This window comes from Stegostoma tigrinum, chromosome 36 (assembly GCF_030684315.1).
Source record: "Stegostoma tigrinum isolate sSteTig4 chromosome 36, sSteTig4.hap1, whole genome shotgun sequence".
Taxonomy (NCBI): domain Eukaryota; kingdom Metazoa; phylum Chordata; class Chondrichthyes; order Orectolobiformes; family Stegostomatidae; genus Stegostoma; species Stegostoma tigrinum.
Window position 1 is genome coordinate 18,266,877 of NC_081389.1, and position 16,626 is coordinate 18,283,502.

Here is a 16,626-nt window from a genome sequence, read left to right on the forward strand (position 1 = left end):
CAAGGACAGGCATGAGCAGGATGCTGTGTTAAAATGACTGGCTTCAAGAGGGTTGGGGTCACGCTTGTGAGCAGATGCCTTATTGTGAATAATTTGAAGGATCGGGAAGAAAGGTTATGAGGACAGATAGGGACTGTTCTCCTTTTGGAAAGATGAGAAGAGATGTCATACAAAAGCTGGAAGCATTATAAACTGGGAGGAGGACTGTGTAGAATTCTAAAGGACCCAGAAAAGTTGGTGGAGTCGGCAGTATCATATTGGTAGGAAAGGCATGCACAGACGGCCCAGATAGGGAGATTAATATGACCAATACATTCATTTCTATGTATCAGAGATAATGGGAACTGCAGATGCTGGTGAATCCAAGCTAACAAAGTGTGAAGCTGGATGAACACAGCAGGCCAAGCAGCATCTCAGGAGCACAAAAGCTGATGTTTTGGGCCTGGACCCTTCATCAGAGAGGGGGATGGGGAGAGGGTTCTGGAATAAATAGGGAGAGAGGGGGAGGCGGATCGAAGATGGGGAGCCTGTCCGTCTTCCCTGGACTGACCTATCCCCTCCCTACCTCCCCACCTATACTCTCCTCTCCACCTATTTTCTTTTCTCTCCATCTTCAGTCCACCTCTCCCTCTCTCCTTATTTATTCCAGAACCCTCTCCCCATCCCCCTCTCTGATGAAGGGTCTAGGCCCGAAACGTCAGCTTTTGTGCTCCTGAGATGCTGCTCGGCCTGCTGTGATCATCCAGCTTCACACTTTGTTATCTTCATTTCTACGTATTACTGGTTTCTGTCTCTGATTTGCTAAACCTCATCTCTGGGAGTCCAGAGATGATGGCCTAATGCTATTATCACTAGATTATTAATCCAGAGACCCTGGTAATGTCTTGGGAGAGAAAAAAAATAGCAGATGCTGGAAATCAGAAACAAAACAGAAATTACTGGAATAACTAACAAGGCCTGGCAGCATCTGTGGAAAGAAAGCAGAGTTAAAATTTTGGGCCCAACGATCCTTCAAATGTCTTAGGAACCCAGGTTCAAATCTGCCAACACAGTGGTGAAATTTGAATTCAGTAAAAAGAATCTGGGGTTAATGATGAATATGAATCCATTGACGATTGTCAGAAAAAAAAAACCACATGGTCATTAAAATCTTTCAGGGAAGGAAACCTGCTGTCCTCACCTGGTCTGGCCATACATGTGACTCCAGACCCACAGCAATGTTATTGAATCTCAGGTGGCCCTCTGGGAATCTGGAATGGGTAATAAATATCGGTCTGGCCAGCAACATCCATGTCCTGTGAAAGAATTTTTAAAAAGTTGGAATGATAACGGCTCTATATTTAGTCCACATTGTATTGGAGAGACTGCAGGAGAGATTCGCACAAATGGTCCCAAGGATGAGTAAGTTCAGTTCTGAAGATAGATTGAAGGAGTATGGACTGTTTTCCTTAGAGAGGAGTAAGCTAAGAAGAGATTAGATTGGGGGATCTGGATAGAATGGATAGGGAGAAATTGTTCCTGCTCAGGAATGAGAAGGCACAAATTTAAAGACTTCAGAAACATAACAAATGTGATGTGAGGAAAATCTTTTTTAACTTTGTGAGTAGTTAGGGTTTGGAAGGCTCTGCCTGAAAGTGTAGTGGAGGCAGATTTAATTCACGCATTCAAGAGGGGATTGGATGATTTTTTAAATAGAAGGCATAACCAAGAGAAAAATTGGGAGAATGTCATTATGCCCATTGATTCAGTGGAGCAGATACAATGGTCTGAATGGTCTCATTCTGCACAGTGACACTTTTGTGAATGATTCAGCTCTTCAGGTCAGGGGAGGTCTGGACACAGTATACATTGAAAGATTTCCCCTGGTGGCAGAAAGTTCCGGAACACAAGGGTGCTGGTTTAAAATGATTGACAACAGAACCAGAGGTGACACGAGGGGGAAACTGTTTTTCACGGCAGGTGGTGAGAATCTAGAATGTTCCATCTGAGACTACGGTAGAGGCTGACACAGCTGTGGCTTTCCAAAGGAAATTGAATACTTGTCTGCAAAGAGAAATCTTGTAGGCTACTGGGGTAAAGGTAGGGGAGTGGGATTAGCTGAGTCATTCTTGCAGAGAGCTGGCAGGGTCACGATGGATTAGATGGCCTTCCTGTGAGTTGGGCCTGTTCCGTGATTGACTACTGCTCCATCACTTTCCTCGCTGGCCCAGATGCACCTCATCAAGTGATAGTGTTGCTGGTAAGTAGGTTAGTGTTACATGTGGCTATCTGCATTCTGCTGGTTTCTCTAGTCCTTTGGTGTCCTGTTTTCACATTTTTGGCAGCAAGATTTTCAAATTGAAACCTAATAAAGACATATGAACTGTCACCAGTGACCTGATCTGTGTTGGACACAGCCCAACCCCAAACAGACGAAGGGTGTTTTCGTTCTTTGATAAAGAATATCAGAAAATCTCTCTCTGACTGTTTTACAAAGGGATGAGCAATAAATGCTGACCTTGCCAGTGACGCCCACATCTTGTGAATAAATAATTTATAAATTGCAAGACGTTGCTCAACCTGAAAATTAAATTAGTCAGGCACAAAAACATGTGATGGTATAATAGAGGGATATGGGCCAAATGCTGGCAAGTGGGATGAGATTAATTTAGGATATCTGGTCGGCATGGATGAGTTGGACCGCAGGGCCTGTTGCCGCGCTCTGTGACTCTTATGACTCTAAATGAATGAGATGAATTTTAATCTTTAGAAGATGGCATTTGTCTTATCAACAGTTTTTTTGTTGAAGGTGTAAACATTGCAGAATGTTGGATGGTTAAATGACTTCTTTGTTTCAGAGGACAAACCTTCGAACTGGAGCTGATGTGGAGGACCTGATTTTTGGGATGGCATCTCAAATCGCTGAGAAAGAAGACAATATTATTGTGGAAGATCTGAGAGGTGATCTGTTTATTGAGTGTTTCTTACAAAATCCTTCCAATGCAAACCAATAGCAGAAAGTGATTCAGGAGAGATTCCTGATCTGCCATTGCAATAGAAAGGAACTGCAGTTCTACCATCAGTATCCAAAACTCTGGATTGCAACATGCAAGTAAAAGTGTATGATGCCATAGTGACTTGAATCTCTGATTGGATTATAACACACCACATCAGTGATGGAATAGTGCCATAAAACTAATGGGCAATGATTAAGAGATAACAAAGTGTGGAGCTAGAGGAACACAGCAGGCCAAGCAGCATCAGAGGAGCAGGAAAGCTGATGTTGCGCGTCGGAACCTTCTGAAGAAGGGTCCCGGCCCAAAACGTCAGCTTTCCTGCTCCTCTGATGCTGCCTGGCCTGCTGTGTTCCTCCAGCTCCACACTGCGTTATCTCTGTCTCCAGCATCAGCAGTTCTTACTATCTCTTAGCAATGATTAAGAATGTTTTTCTTTCAACATAACTCATTGTATATATTGATCTTTCTACATTTCTATATCATTGAGATCCCAGAGGATAGTGTAAGAAAAGAAGGAACATATTGTCTTTATTGGTCAGGGAGTTGAGTACAAGAGTTAGGAAGTCATGTTGCAGCTTTATAAGACTTTGGTTAGGCCTTGCTTAGAGTACTGCATTCACTTCTGGTCGCCACATCACTGGAAGGATGTGGAGGCTTTGGAGAGGGTGCAGAAGAGGTTTACCAAGATGCTAACAAAAACAGAAGTGGCTACAAAAGTTCAGCAGGTCTGGCAGCATCTGTGAAGAAAAAAGATCATTCGGGTCCAGTGATCCTTCCTCAGGATCAGTTTTAAGCTTTTCCAACAACTTCTGTTTTTGTTCCTGATTTACAGCGTCCACAGTTCTTCCGATTTTTACTTATCAGGATGCTGCCTGGATTAGAGGGAATGAGCTGTAAGGAGAGGCTAGAAAAACTCCAGTTATTTTTTCTGAAGCATTGGAGGCTGAGGTGAGACTTGATAGAAGTCTATAAAATAATGAGATGCATAGATAGGGTTGATGGTCAGAATCTTTTCCCCACAGTTGAAATGTCTAAAACCAGGGGGCTTACATTTAAGGTGAGGGGCAATTATTTTACACAGAGTGGGAGGATTCTGGAACATGCTGCCGGGGTGGTAGTGGAGACACATATGTAAGGGGCATTTAAGAGACTTTTAGATAAGCACATGAATATGCAAGGAATAGAGGGACATAAAGGGCTGGCAGAAAGGATCAGTTTAATTTGGTGGCATGTTCGTCACCATATAGTGGACTTTAGGGTCCACTCCTGTCCTGTACAGTTCTGTGTTGTATCTGTAGCTCCATTTATAATATTGCTTATTATACTCGCCCCTCTGTTCCAATCATTGCACACTTGTATTTTCAGTTACTTTTGGTCTTCCCTCTCTCTCTTTATTTGTACAATTGGTTAAACATTTGGGAATCCAGAATTGAGTATTACTGGAAAAGGACACACTTTGTCACAGCTTTGTGAATTGCACTCATGAGGGTGCTTTGCAAGAATACAAATTCAGCAAAACAAAACACGTTCTCTATGAGAAGAGAGTGCAGTATCAATGTTATTTTTGCTTGACTTTGGCATTTTTTTTGCAAATTGTTCTGGGTACAAAACAAAAGGCTTGACTAGAATGTACGTGGATAAAATGAGAAAAATAAAGACAAAGCGAGATCAACAGGCACAATGGATATTTACTGCACTGTAGAGGGAATACTTTCAACCTTTGTTGGGGGAATAAGATCCTTTTGGTTGTAATGAAGCCACGTGTCTCTGTTGTCAGTATGGAGACCACATCAACAGTTTTAGGGTTCAGTCTGCAATCAAGCACCTTGGGCCCAAAGTCAAGGGTGATAACAACAGCTAACCGTAAGACCATATAATGTAGAAGCAGAAATAGGCCATTCAGCCCATCGAGTCTGCTCTGCCATTGAGTGAGATCATGGCTAATCTGACAATCCTCAACTTCATTTTTCTGCCTTTTCAACACATCCTTGATTCCCTCACTGATTAAAAATCCAGCTAACTGAGTCTTGAATGTGCAACTGAGGTGAAATATTGGTGCATTCACCACATGCTAAATCTGCAGGTGGTCAGGAAAGCTTGATGCTAATGGTGCAGCACAATGGCTCAGTGGTTAGCATTGATGCCTCACAGCACCAGAGACCTGGGTTTGATTCCACCCTTGGACAGCTGTGTGTGGAGTTTGCACGTTTTCCCCATGTCTGCGTGGGTTTCCTCCGGGTGCTCTGGTTCTTTCCCACAGTCAAAAGATGTGCAGGTTAGTGTGGATTAGCCATGCTAAATTGCCCATAGTGTTCAGGGATGTGCAGACTAGATGGGTTAGCCATGGAATATGCAGGATTACAGGAATAGGCTAGGGGGAGTCGATCTGGGCAGGGTGCTCTTTAAAAGGTCAGTGTGGACTTGATGGGCCAACTAGCCTGCCTCCACACTGCGGGCATCCTGTGATTCAGTGAACAAGGGCCCAAGATAGGAGGTTGTCTAAAACCATCACCCAACAATATAATGTTAAGTAATTTTCATAAACAATGGTTTAATTAACAAATTGTGCAACTGTATTCAGACTACATGTATGGACCGCTGAGATTCTCTCGATCTGATCTGATGGCTCTCACCATCCATCGTGGCCGGGATAATGGTCTCCCAACATTTAATACAGCAAGACGCGCCCTCCGACTCACACCAATTAGCAACTGGAGTGACCTTCAGCCCAAGTTCACAAACGAAACACAGGAGGTTAGTTCCTTTCACAGCGACGCCCCCAAACTCATTGTTGTACCATTTTTACAAAGTCGGTTTATGGCTGCTGGGAAACCTAAAACAAAAGCAATAAAAGGCATCCTATTCAGGTCGGGAAGCATCCTTTCAGAGACAAATGGGGCTATCTTGTCAGGCCTCTACCCCCTCATCAGAAGCAGGGCGATTGCTTTACATAACCTGTCCTGTGAAGATATCCTTGAGGCTATGGGCCTCGTGCTGTTCAGTTGGCTGAGGAACTGGTTTGCAACACCGAGGTGTGCCAACAGAGGGAGCTCAATTCCTGCACAGACTGAGGTTACTGCGAAGGTCTTCGCAACGCTGACCCTCGCCTGAGGTGCGGGACTGTCAGTTTTAACCACCACCAGTTATCTCTCTCTAATGAGAGAGCAGCCCTATGGTCTGGTAGGACCAAGGCTACTTTACCTTTGGTTGGTATAGACTTGGTGTAGTTTTGGTGGTGCAGAATCAATGGTCTGAGACAACCTCTTCTGTACTGTATGATTCTATGTGGCTTGGTGTAGGATTAGCTTCAACAGCATCCTTGCACATATTTTGAGTCTGTTAAAGGTAAATGTAAATTGCTATGCAAATACAAGCAGTGCTGGCAAGAAATTGGGAAAGATTAAACACCTGGAATTTATGCTGTGAAATCTTCTTTTTAATCATTTCTGAAATGCTTGGATTTGGCTAATTTTACTTTCACTATGTCACAGCTCTTCAACAAGTTGGCCAAGGAATATGGGGACGTATCTGAGCTCGAGCTGTGGCCAGGAGGACTGCTGGAGAGTGATGGGGCACCAGGGGAACTCTTTACTCAAATAATGATTGAGCAGTTCCAAAGGATTCGAGACGGAGACAGATACTGGTTCGAAAATCAGGAGAATGGGTATGCGCTGTCCATTGTTGATGCTAGCACCGTCATTTACTTACTGTGACAAAAACGCAAAAACTTTGTTGCGCGGCGTCATTTAGAATTTACATCGGGGAAAATGAAAATCTCTGCTGTTGAAATGACTGAAGTCTGTTTGCCTTCCAATCCGGCCTCTGAAAGTGAGGGATGAGACCTGTTTCCTGCTCCAAAAGCTGCCCTAAACGCTTCCTAACGCAGACTCTTGAAGGAAAAGCAAACAAAATGCAGAGGGTAGATAGCTATCTCTGCACCGCAACCATTGAAAGTACATTAGAGACCAGACTGAATACTTTAAAGTGCCTTTTGGCAACTTGACAGGCATTGTAAGGGTTATCTGCTGGAGGTGAGAGGGGAAGATCTGGAGAGGGTCCAGTTAACTAATGAAAGAAGGATTATCCTCAACCTTCTGCAAGAACTCAGTCGGTCACAGCCGATTCTTGTACTTGCTTTGTTCTTTTTAACCCATCACAGACTGATAGTTTCTTCCATTGCTCCATTTCCAATTCACTCATTTGTCACCTGCCAGTCCAAGTGTACATCAGAACATAAGAACATAAGAAATAGGGGCAGGAATAGGCCGCCTGGCCCACTCTGCCATTCAATAAGATCATGGCTGAGCTTTTTGTGGATTCAGCTCCACTTACCTGCTGGCTCACAATAACCCTTAATTCCTTTATTGTTCAAAAATCTATCTGTCTTTGCCTTAAAAACATTCAATGAGGTAGTCTCAACTGCTTAACTGGGCAGGGAATTCCACAGATTCAGAACCATTTGGGTGAAGGACTTCTTCCTCAGCTCAGTTTTAAATCTGCTCCCCCTTATTTTGAGGCTGTTCGTCCTCGTTCTAGTTTAACCTGGCTGCGGGACCCAACCTCCCTGCTTCTATCTCATCTATTTCCTTCATAATATAGTGTGTTACTAAAGATCTCCCCTCATTCTTCCAAATTCCAATGAGTAAAGTTCCAGTCTACTCAATCTCCCCTCATAGGCAACCCTCTCAATTCTAGAGTCAACCTAGTGAACCTCCTCTGCACCCCCTCCAGTGCCAGTATATCTTTTCTCAAGTAAGGAGACCAAAACTATACACAGTACTCCAGGTATGACCTCACCAGCACCTTGTACAGCTGCAGGATAACCTCCCTGCTTTTTAAACTCCACCCCTGTTGCAATGAAGGACAATATTACATTTACCATCTTAATTACAGCCTCGTGTTCTCATTTATTCTTTGTCTATGGCCTTGGTGTGTTTTGGCTGGTGAGTAGGTAAAGCTGAATGTGAGCTGTGGTAAATAGTGAGCAGGATCACAATGGTCCCCAAATACACATGATATTCAGTTTCACTAACAACTGTGCATGAACACTGAACATTGACGGAAAGAGTGGATACCCCTCTTTTGTCTCTCTGTCCAATTCCACGCCTCCCCCTCCCAATTTCTTTCATTGCTTGTTGCAATGAGTGATTTGCAGCATACACAATTCTCTTCAAATTTCTGAAGAAGGATCTAGGCCCGAAACGTCAGCCTTCCCGCTCCCCCGATGCTGCTTGGCCTGTTGTGTTCATCCAGCTCTACACTTTGTTATCCCAGATTCTCCAGCATCTGCAGTTCCTACTATCTCTGAAACAATATGAATCTCTCTAGCTTGGGCCCAGGAGATTTTTGTTTTTCATTATTCAGTACTCCATCTGTTGACACATGTAGAAGTACCTACTTGGCTGTAAAGCTCTTTAGGGCATCCTGAAGTAGCAAAAGGCACTATATAAATGCAAATCTTTGATTTTTCTTTCTTATTGCTCGTTTCCCACTTCAGTGTTTCGTGACCTTAATAACACAAACAAAATAGGACAGATACTTTAGCATTATTCGAAAGCTGGGGGCCAGCATTGTGCTGGGGAGGTGACTGGCATTGTACAAAATGTAGAAAGCAAAACCTCATTATCCATTCTCCCCCATAGCCTTATCCACTGTCTCTATTTTGTTACCGGCAGTGTTATTCTCCTGATCTCCCCACTTTAGCTACAGTAAAAATCAATCAACTTTTCATCCCATATTTCTTGTTCTTGGTCATTCATGGGACCTTTGGCTGGGCCAGCAGTTGTTGCCCATCGCTAATTTCCCTAGAGGAGGGGAGGGGAACTCGCAGATAGCAGTGTTCCTCATCTGCTGCCCTTCTTCTGCAGATAATGTTTTTTGAACGTGCTGTCAAAGGAGCCTTGGAGAGTCGCTGCAGTAGATGGCACACATTGAAGCCAAACTGCATCAGTGGTGAATGGAGTGAATGTAGTCCAAATAAAGGAGCTGCTTTGTCCCAAATGGTGTCAAGCTTCTTCACTGCTATTGGAACAACTCTCATCGTGCCATCACAGTCCTGATTTGTGGATGGGGAAGACAGGAAATGAGTTAGTTACTGCAGAATCCCTAGCCTCTGACCTGTTGTTGTAGCCGCAATATGTTTACGCCTGGCCCAGTTCATTTTCTGGTCAATTATAACCCTCAGGACGTTGATAGTGAGGGATTCAGTGATGATAATTATGTTTGAACATCATGGGGTAATAGTTAGATTTCCGCTTGTCGGAGATGGTCATTGCCTGGCACTTGCACGGCACAAATGTTACTTGCCACTAGTCGCACCAAGCCTGGACCTTGCTGCATTTGGAAATGGATTGCTTCAATATCTACGGAGTAGCTGAGCGTTGTGCAGTCGTGAGTGAACATCCTCACTTCTGAGTTTATGATGGACGGAAGGCTGGGGATCAGTGGCAATTCTTTCACCCACTAAATCAAACTCAAACTTGTTCTCACTCCAGACCAGATAGTGGAGTATAATAGCCAGATTGACTCTCCTGTGACTAGTAATCGTGGGTTAGCCAGTCCAGTGACAATTTAATCAGTCAGATGAGATGTTAAAGCACATTGTGTTTATTTGCGTTTGTGTGGCTTCACTAGATCTATTTAAAGCTTTTATTTTTTAACAGAAAGTCATATTTGGAACATAGACATTGTATGTTGCTGTTGAGAAAGAGATAGTGAGCTTGGAGACTTGAGACATTTCAGCCACACTAATGTGGGTCCGGACTCATACGTAGGCTAAACCAGGTGATGCTGGCAGATTTCCTTCCCTAAAGAGCATCAGTTAACCAGATGCTCTTTTTATATAAAAAAGACAAAATCCAACAGTTGATAGAACCCCTACTGTGTGGAGGCAGGCCATTCAGTCCATCAAATCCACACTGACTCTCCAAAGAAAATACCAGCCAGACCCACTGCCTTACCGTATAATCCTGCATTCCCCATGGCCAATCCACCTAACCTGCACAGCTTTGGACTGTGGAGGGAAACTGGAGCACCCGGAGGAAACCCACGCAGATGCTAGGAGAATGTGCAGACTCCGCATGGACAGTTACCTGAGGCTAGAATCAAACCTGGGTCCCTGGTGCTGTGAGGCAGCATTGCTAACCACTGAGCCACCGTGCTGCCCCAATGGTTAAGTGCTCTCCAATACTAGCATCTGACTTCTTAATTCCAAGATTTATTCACCTGATTGTATTTGAACACTGCAGTGGAATTTAGACCTCATGTCCAATGGATCATTAAGTCAAGTTCACTAATCCTAAACCCTGGCCACCTTGCCAGCAAACCTATCACAAGCAATTCCAAATTACAAAACATTTTGAACTGTGGTAATGGCAAATTCACCAGTAATTTTTCTTGTTTGTGTTTCGATTTAGATTATTTACAGCCATGGAAATCGATACCATTCGAAATATCACTTTCTTTGACGTCCTGGTGAAGGCCTTAAACACGACAGAAAATGAAATTCAGAAGGATGTGTTTGTCTGGAAAACTGGTGAGTGAATTTGTCACATTTGAAGGAAAGGGTTTGCGGCTGTTTGTAGTTTGCTTTGTGACACGCACAGTGCGTTACTACATTGTGAATTTTTGAAGTTTTAACCACCAGTCAACAGTAATTTTTCCCAAAATGTATACATTTTTTAATCAAGCTTGCAGCAATAAAACTGGAGAGCCAGATATACTATAGGAGAAAATTACTGCAGATGCTGGAAAACAGCAGGAGATCACAGCAGGTCAGGCAGCATCTATGGAGAGACAGCAAGCTAATGCTTCGAGTCTAATTGATGAAGAGAGCGACACACTGGTCTGATTCGACTTGTGTACTTCAAACTGGAGTTGCAATACGACCGGCATGCTCATTTCCAGTAGTAATGATTTATTTTACTGGCTTTTGCCTTTGGGTTACCTCATTACTGTTTATGGGAGCGTACAATGTGCAAATTGGCTGTTACATTCTTAACCAAACAGTGAATGCACTTCAAAAAACACTTAGTTATTTTTAAAATGTCCTGATGCTGCAGAATACATGATAAAAGTACAAACACTTTTTGATTTTACTTGGCAAAAAAATGAATGTTAGAACAGTGAACAAGGTGTGAGATACTCCTGTGATTTTTTTGGTCTCTCGGTGCCTGTGTGATGCTGCTTTTAGGTCAGTTGGCTGGACAGCTGGTTAGAAATGTGGCATGATACCAGCAGGGACTCTCCCCTCACCTGAGGCATGGTGCATTTCAAGTTAAAGCCCCACCAGACGTCCCTGTCTCTGTCACTCTCCCCCTGTCTTGTCTCTCTATCTCTCTGCTTTTGGCTTGAATTTAACTCCTGTCCCAGGGCACCACCCCATAGTATTAGGTTTAGAACTATCTTACCTCTCGCCAATGTTAATCTTTTTTTGGCTTGTTCTGTGTTCTCTGACAGGCGATCCTTGTCCCCAGCCGAAGCAGTTGACCACTGATGATCTGGAGCCTTGTATCGGCGCAATGCGATTGGACTATTTTGAGGGGAGTGGAGCTGGCTTCGGGATTATCGTCGTCATACTCTGCTGTCTACCATTAAGTAGGTGAAAATCAATCCGTTTCACTAAAAGCAACTTTTGCAATGAATTTTGCAGTTCATTCACTTGTTGTCAAAATATAGGAAGCCTTGATCAATCCTAGTCCAGAATGCCAGAGCAGGTTATAAGATCTGAATGAAAACCAGAAGAACTACAGAAGCTGGAAATCAAAAACCAGAACAGAAATTGCTAGAAAATCTCAGTAGGTCTGGCAGCACCTATGGAGAGAAATCAGAGTTAACATTTCGGGTCGACCCAAAGTGTTAACTCTGATTTCTTTCCACAGATGCTGCCAGACCTACTGAGCTTTTCCAGCCAATTTGGTTCTTGTTTGTGAGGGCTGAAAGTTATGCTCCTGCGACAATGTTTCTTGTACCGTTTACGAATTAGTCAAGAACTGGGGAGCCAATAGTTTCCCCAATGCTTTCTCTTTGGCAATGCACAGGCCAATCAGATACAACTAGCCAACCAACCAGCATCCATTTCTCTTGTTGTATGTATTGTGGTGATTGTTTGAAATTTGGCATTCTTGCATGTGCCCTGATGACTACAAGATGAAATGTTTTGACAACATGTCTCTCTTTTTGGTACGATTCAAGTTCTGCACTACCAAGCAACCTCAAAATAAATTAAGTTTGTTAATGCAAAATAGAACACAAAACCATTAAAGAATAATTGGACGAGAATTCAGATGTTTAATTTTACTGTGGTGTAGAAAGCTTAGGGCTGGACTAGGAACTCGGAGATTGTGGGATCAGGGCAGGTTGTAATATTAGGAGCTTTTGCAGGCATATTAGAGTCATAGAGGTCTACAGCAAGGAAACAGGCCCTTTAGCCCAACTTGCTAATGCTGCCCAGTTTTCACAATTAAACTAGCCCCATTTGCCTACATTTGATCCATATCCCTCCAGACCTATCCCATCCAAGTAACTGTCCAAGTGTTTCTTAAATGACAAAATTGTTCTCTACCGCTACCTCTGGCAGCCCGTTCCAGACAGTCACCACCCACTGAGTGAAACAGTTGCCCCTCTGGACCCTTTGTAAACCTATTCCCTCTGGTTTTAGACTCCTCTACCATGGGGAAAAGCTGTTGGCTATCTACCTTGTGTATGCATATCATGATTTACATAGACCTCTATAAGGCCACCCCAGAGTCTCCTATGCCCCAGGGAAAAAAGTCCCAGTTTATCCAACCTTTCCTTATAACTCAAGCCTTCCAGTCCAGGTAGCGTCCTGGTAAGTCTTTTCTGCACTCATTCTAGTTTAATAATTTCCTTCCTATGTTAGGGCAACCAGAACTGTATTATTGACTGAAAACTGTGGGTTTATGAACGAGTAGGTTTTCTGAACTCACAGTGTAACATATTGGATGCCATAGTGGAATACATTTCATTACAGTACTGATGAGCTCTCAGAAACAGAGTTCATTAAAAACAGAGCTTGGTTCATTGAGTCAGCATATAGCGATAATCCCATGTAACAAATACCTCTGTCATAGGCATCAAAGCAAGAAGTAAAACATTTGCTTTTACTATTGGGTGGGTCAGTCCTTATTATCTTATAAACGACATACATTCAGACATTTAAGTAAGTTAATCCTTTGTCTATAGATGATCAAAGGGCTTTCTGAACCAGTGCTGGTAATTTTATTTACTGGTGAACAATGCAGCACTATTAGTGTCTGATGTAGAATGCATCATTATGTCACTTGCAGAAGCTGTCTTCATTGTATCGGTGATGCATAGCTGTCCTCCCCATCTGAGCTTGCAAAGTGCCTTTGAACATGTAAAAAGAGAGCCCAAGTGCCTGAGGCATTTTAACTCAGCAGAATTAAGCTACCAGGAAGATTAAATGCAAAATTATACTAACTCTTGTCTGAAGACAACGCTGATCAGTCATGGCCATGTGCATTTACTTCCATAATGAGGAGAAACAACCAGATACAACAATACCTTGAGTGCAAAAGTATATGTTGTGGAGGTGCCAAAGTTGGACTGCAGTGGACAAGGTCAGAAGCCACATAGCACCAGGTTATAGTCAAACATGTTTATTCGAAATCACAAGCAATCACAAAAGCTGCCCTACAAGCTGACGTCCTGACTTTCAAATGTGTCATTAAACAGGGAATCAATTTCTCTGCCCAAAAGGTTGTTCAGGGAATTCTCCTGCTGTTGGCCAACACGTGTTTCTCACCCAACACCACCAAACATATAATTTAGCTGGTGGCATTTTTGGGCTCTTGCTGTGCATGGAGCAGCTGTCATGTTAGTCCACATTGCAGTAGTGGCTTCACTTCAAATGGATTTCAACTGGCTGAAATAAAACAAAATCAGCACCATATAAATGCAAAGTTCTCTCTTTCTTAGTTAATGCTTCCATAAAGTTACAATTGCTCACTGTGGGCTCCTGCTCAGTAAAAGGACTTCTGAGCCAGATTATTTAGTTATTTAAGGAAAATTAACTGACTCATGATGGTACAATTTCTTTTCTTTCCGCAGTCTGCCTGATCCCTGCATATGCTGTTGCTTATTACCGTAAGACTCAGTTTAAGAAACTACAAAGAAGGAATAGGCGCGAGTCTATAAAGAAAACTGAACTCGGAGCAGGAATAAAAGGTAATCAGATGTTTGCTTTCCAGTCAGACAAAAAGATCAATCTGCTTCAATTTCTAAGCACCCAGACTAGCGACCTTTTATCCCCATGATCTCCTTGTCAAATTAAAGTTACACAAAATCAATTGAAGATTGGTCAGATCTGTGACCTGTGAACCCTTTGGAATGCAAAAGTTTTCACGATGAGCAAATCTCCAACATTTAAGTCTCTGACAAGCAAGTAAAATCCAGAGCACATTGAAATAATTACAAAACTTCCATTTGGTTGATTGTTCCTTTAACTACGTTATCGACTTCATCACACAAATGTTTGAATGAGAAAAGCGTGGGATCTAATTGAGGGCACAGAAAATGTTGCAAAGTTATGGATCATTCAAGTTGATTAGAAAGCAAGGAAATTGGTGCCCATTGTACATTACATGTGTTATCCCTTTTCATGTGTCCTGAGACATTGGCAAATATATCTGTTGCATTCAGAACTATTCAGACAGTCGATTCCATTGAAAAACTACACTATAGTCAGTTAGTTATTTAGTTTAGGGGTTTGAAGTGTGAACTCAGAGTCCAAACTGGGCTACCTTCTAGAGTGGGTATTGGGAGTGCAGGGTCAGTGAGATGACCCTATTGTTCTTTCACCTCTTGCACCTAGGGATAAGGTACGGTTTTTGTCTCCATACTTAGAGAAGGCTTAGAAGTTATATAGTAATGGTTCACCAGACTGACTTGTGAATGAGGAAGGATTAAGGAAACCAAACCTATATTGGCTGGAGTTCGGAAGAATGAGAGGTGATTTCAGTGAAATATAAAATTAAGGAGAGCTTGACAGGGTTAGTGCTGAGCATGTGCTCTCTCTCCCTTTCCCTCAGATAGAGAATCGAGAACAAATAGTCACAGTCACGGAATAAAGTGTCACTATTTAGGACCGAGATAAGGATAAACTTCTTCAATCAAGGCATTGCCAGCCCATCAGTTGTTGAATTTATTTGAGAGAGAAGTCAATAGGTCTTTGGGCATGAATGGATATGGGGAGAGTGTAGGAAGTACGTGTGGAAGATCAGCCATCATTGTACTGAATGGCAAAGCAGGCTTGGACAGCCTATTCTTGCCCCAGGACTCTCCCAGTCTAATCCAATCTGGTCTGGACAGCTTAGCATTCTTTCTCCCCTCTTCAGCATAGATTTTTTTCCTGCTGACATACACATCAATTGGGCACAAAAACAAACTGATGGTATCATTAAGTTTCCATGCCCATCTCTTATAACGCAAAGGAGACCAGGAATGCTTCATGATGGCATGAGGCAAGTTGTTTCATGTATAACTTCCTTAGAAAAACTGAAAGAGCTGTGGATGCTGTTAATTAGAAACAAAACCAGAAGTTGCTGGAAAAGCTCAGCAGGTCTGGCAGCATCTGTAGAGAGAAAGCAGAGTTAACGTTTCTGGTCGAGTGACCCTTTGTCAGAACTCAGAACCATTCTGAGGAAGAGTCACTCAACCAAAAACATTAACTCTCCATAGATACTGCCAGACCTGCTGAGTTTTTCCAGGAATTTCTGTTTTTTTGTTACATCTTTCTTAGTGTTAATTTCTACAATCTGTTACTGGCACTTATTGTTTCTTCCATTTCTGACATCAGCCTGTGAGTGGCAGGGACCCAATGAAGTGCTGCGACCAGTGGATATTTACTTTGATGTCAAAAGTTGCATCAAGGTCCTGGATAGCAAACGATCTCCCATCCGCATCATCAGTCTCACCAAGGACATAGACATCATTAAATCAAACAATGACCAAAGGATCCTGATGATTAAAGTTCCCAAAGAGTATGATTTGGTAAGTGGCCACCACAGTGTGTCCTATGCAAGGTTTCTTCGTATAGAACCGATCGCACAGAAACAGGCCATTCAGCCTGTTTGGCGCCAGGGTCTGCAGTGCACAGCAGCCACTTACCATCTTATTTCTCCTGGGCCTTCTGTTTCTTGCTCCCTCACACCCTCACTCTCCCTGAAAGGTGCCAGTACTTTCATTTCGATGTCTCAGTGTTGTAACAAGTTAGTGTCTCGATAAGTTTATTGAAGGAAGGCAGAAATACAGAGTCACCAGATCAGGCACAATCCTGTTGAAAGGGAGGGGCACTTTAAGGGGACTCCTCCTTCTCCTTAATCGAACACTCACATTCTAACCATTCTCTGGTAAAAGATCTTTCTCCTAAATTTTCTTTGTTGTTGATCGTTTTATAGTTATAGCCTCTGGGTTTGGATTCTATACAAATGGAGCTTTACTCATATATATTTTCTGTTTGCCTATACCAAGAAACTGAAGGATCTGTTTCTGAGGTGTATGACTCTATGACATAGGCTATTAATATAAGACCATCAATGTCCAGCAACATATGTTAACAACAGCTGATTAATTTATGTTTGCCTTCTAT

The 16,626-nt window shown here is 42.7% G+C and overlaps 1 protein-coding gene across 2 annotated transcripts in view; it reads left to right on the plus strand.

Annotated features, from left to right (window-relative positions):
- Positions 1–16,626, plus strand: part of duox (dual oxidase) — a 78,066-nt gene that overhangs the window by 20,658 nt on the left and 40,782 nt on the right. For both annotated transcript variants that reach the window (XM_048520742.2, XM_048520741.2), the window contains exons 11-17: positions 2,838–2,940; positions 5,578–5,750; positions 6,488–6,660; positions 10,412–10,530; positions 11,454–11,591; positions 14,088–14,204; positions 15,835–16,028. In XM_048520742.2, coding sequence (XP_048376699.1) covers positions 2,838–2,940; positions 5,578–5,750; positions 6,488–6,660; positions 10,412–10,530; positions 11,454–11,591; positions 14,088–14,204; positions 15,835–16,028 — 1,017 coding nt within the window. The remainder of the gene's footprint in view (positions 1–2,837; positions 2,941–5,577; positions 5,751–6,487; positions 6,661–10,411; positions 10,531–11,453; positions 11,592–14,087; positions 14,205–15,834; positions 16,029–16,626) is intronic.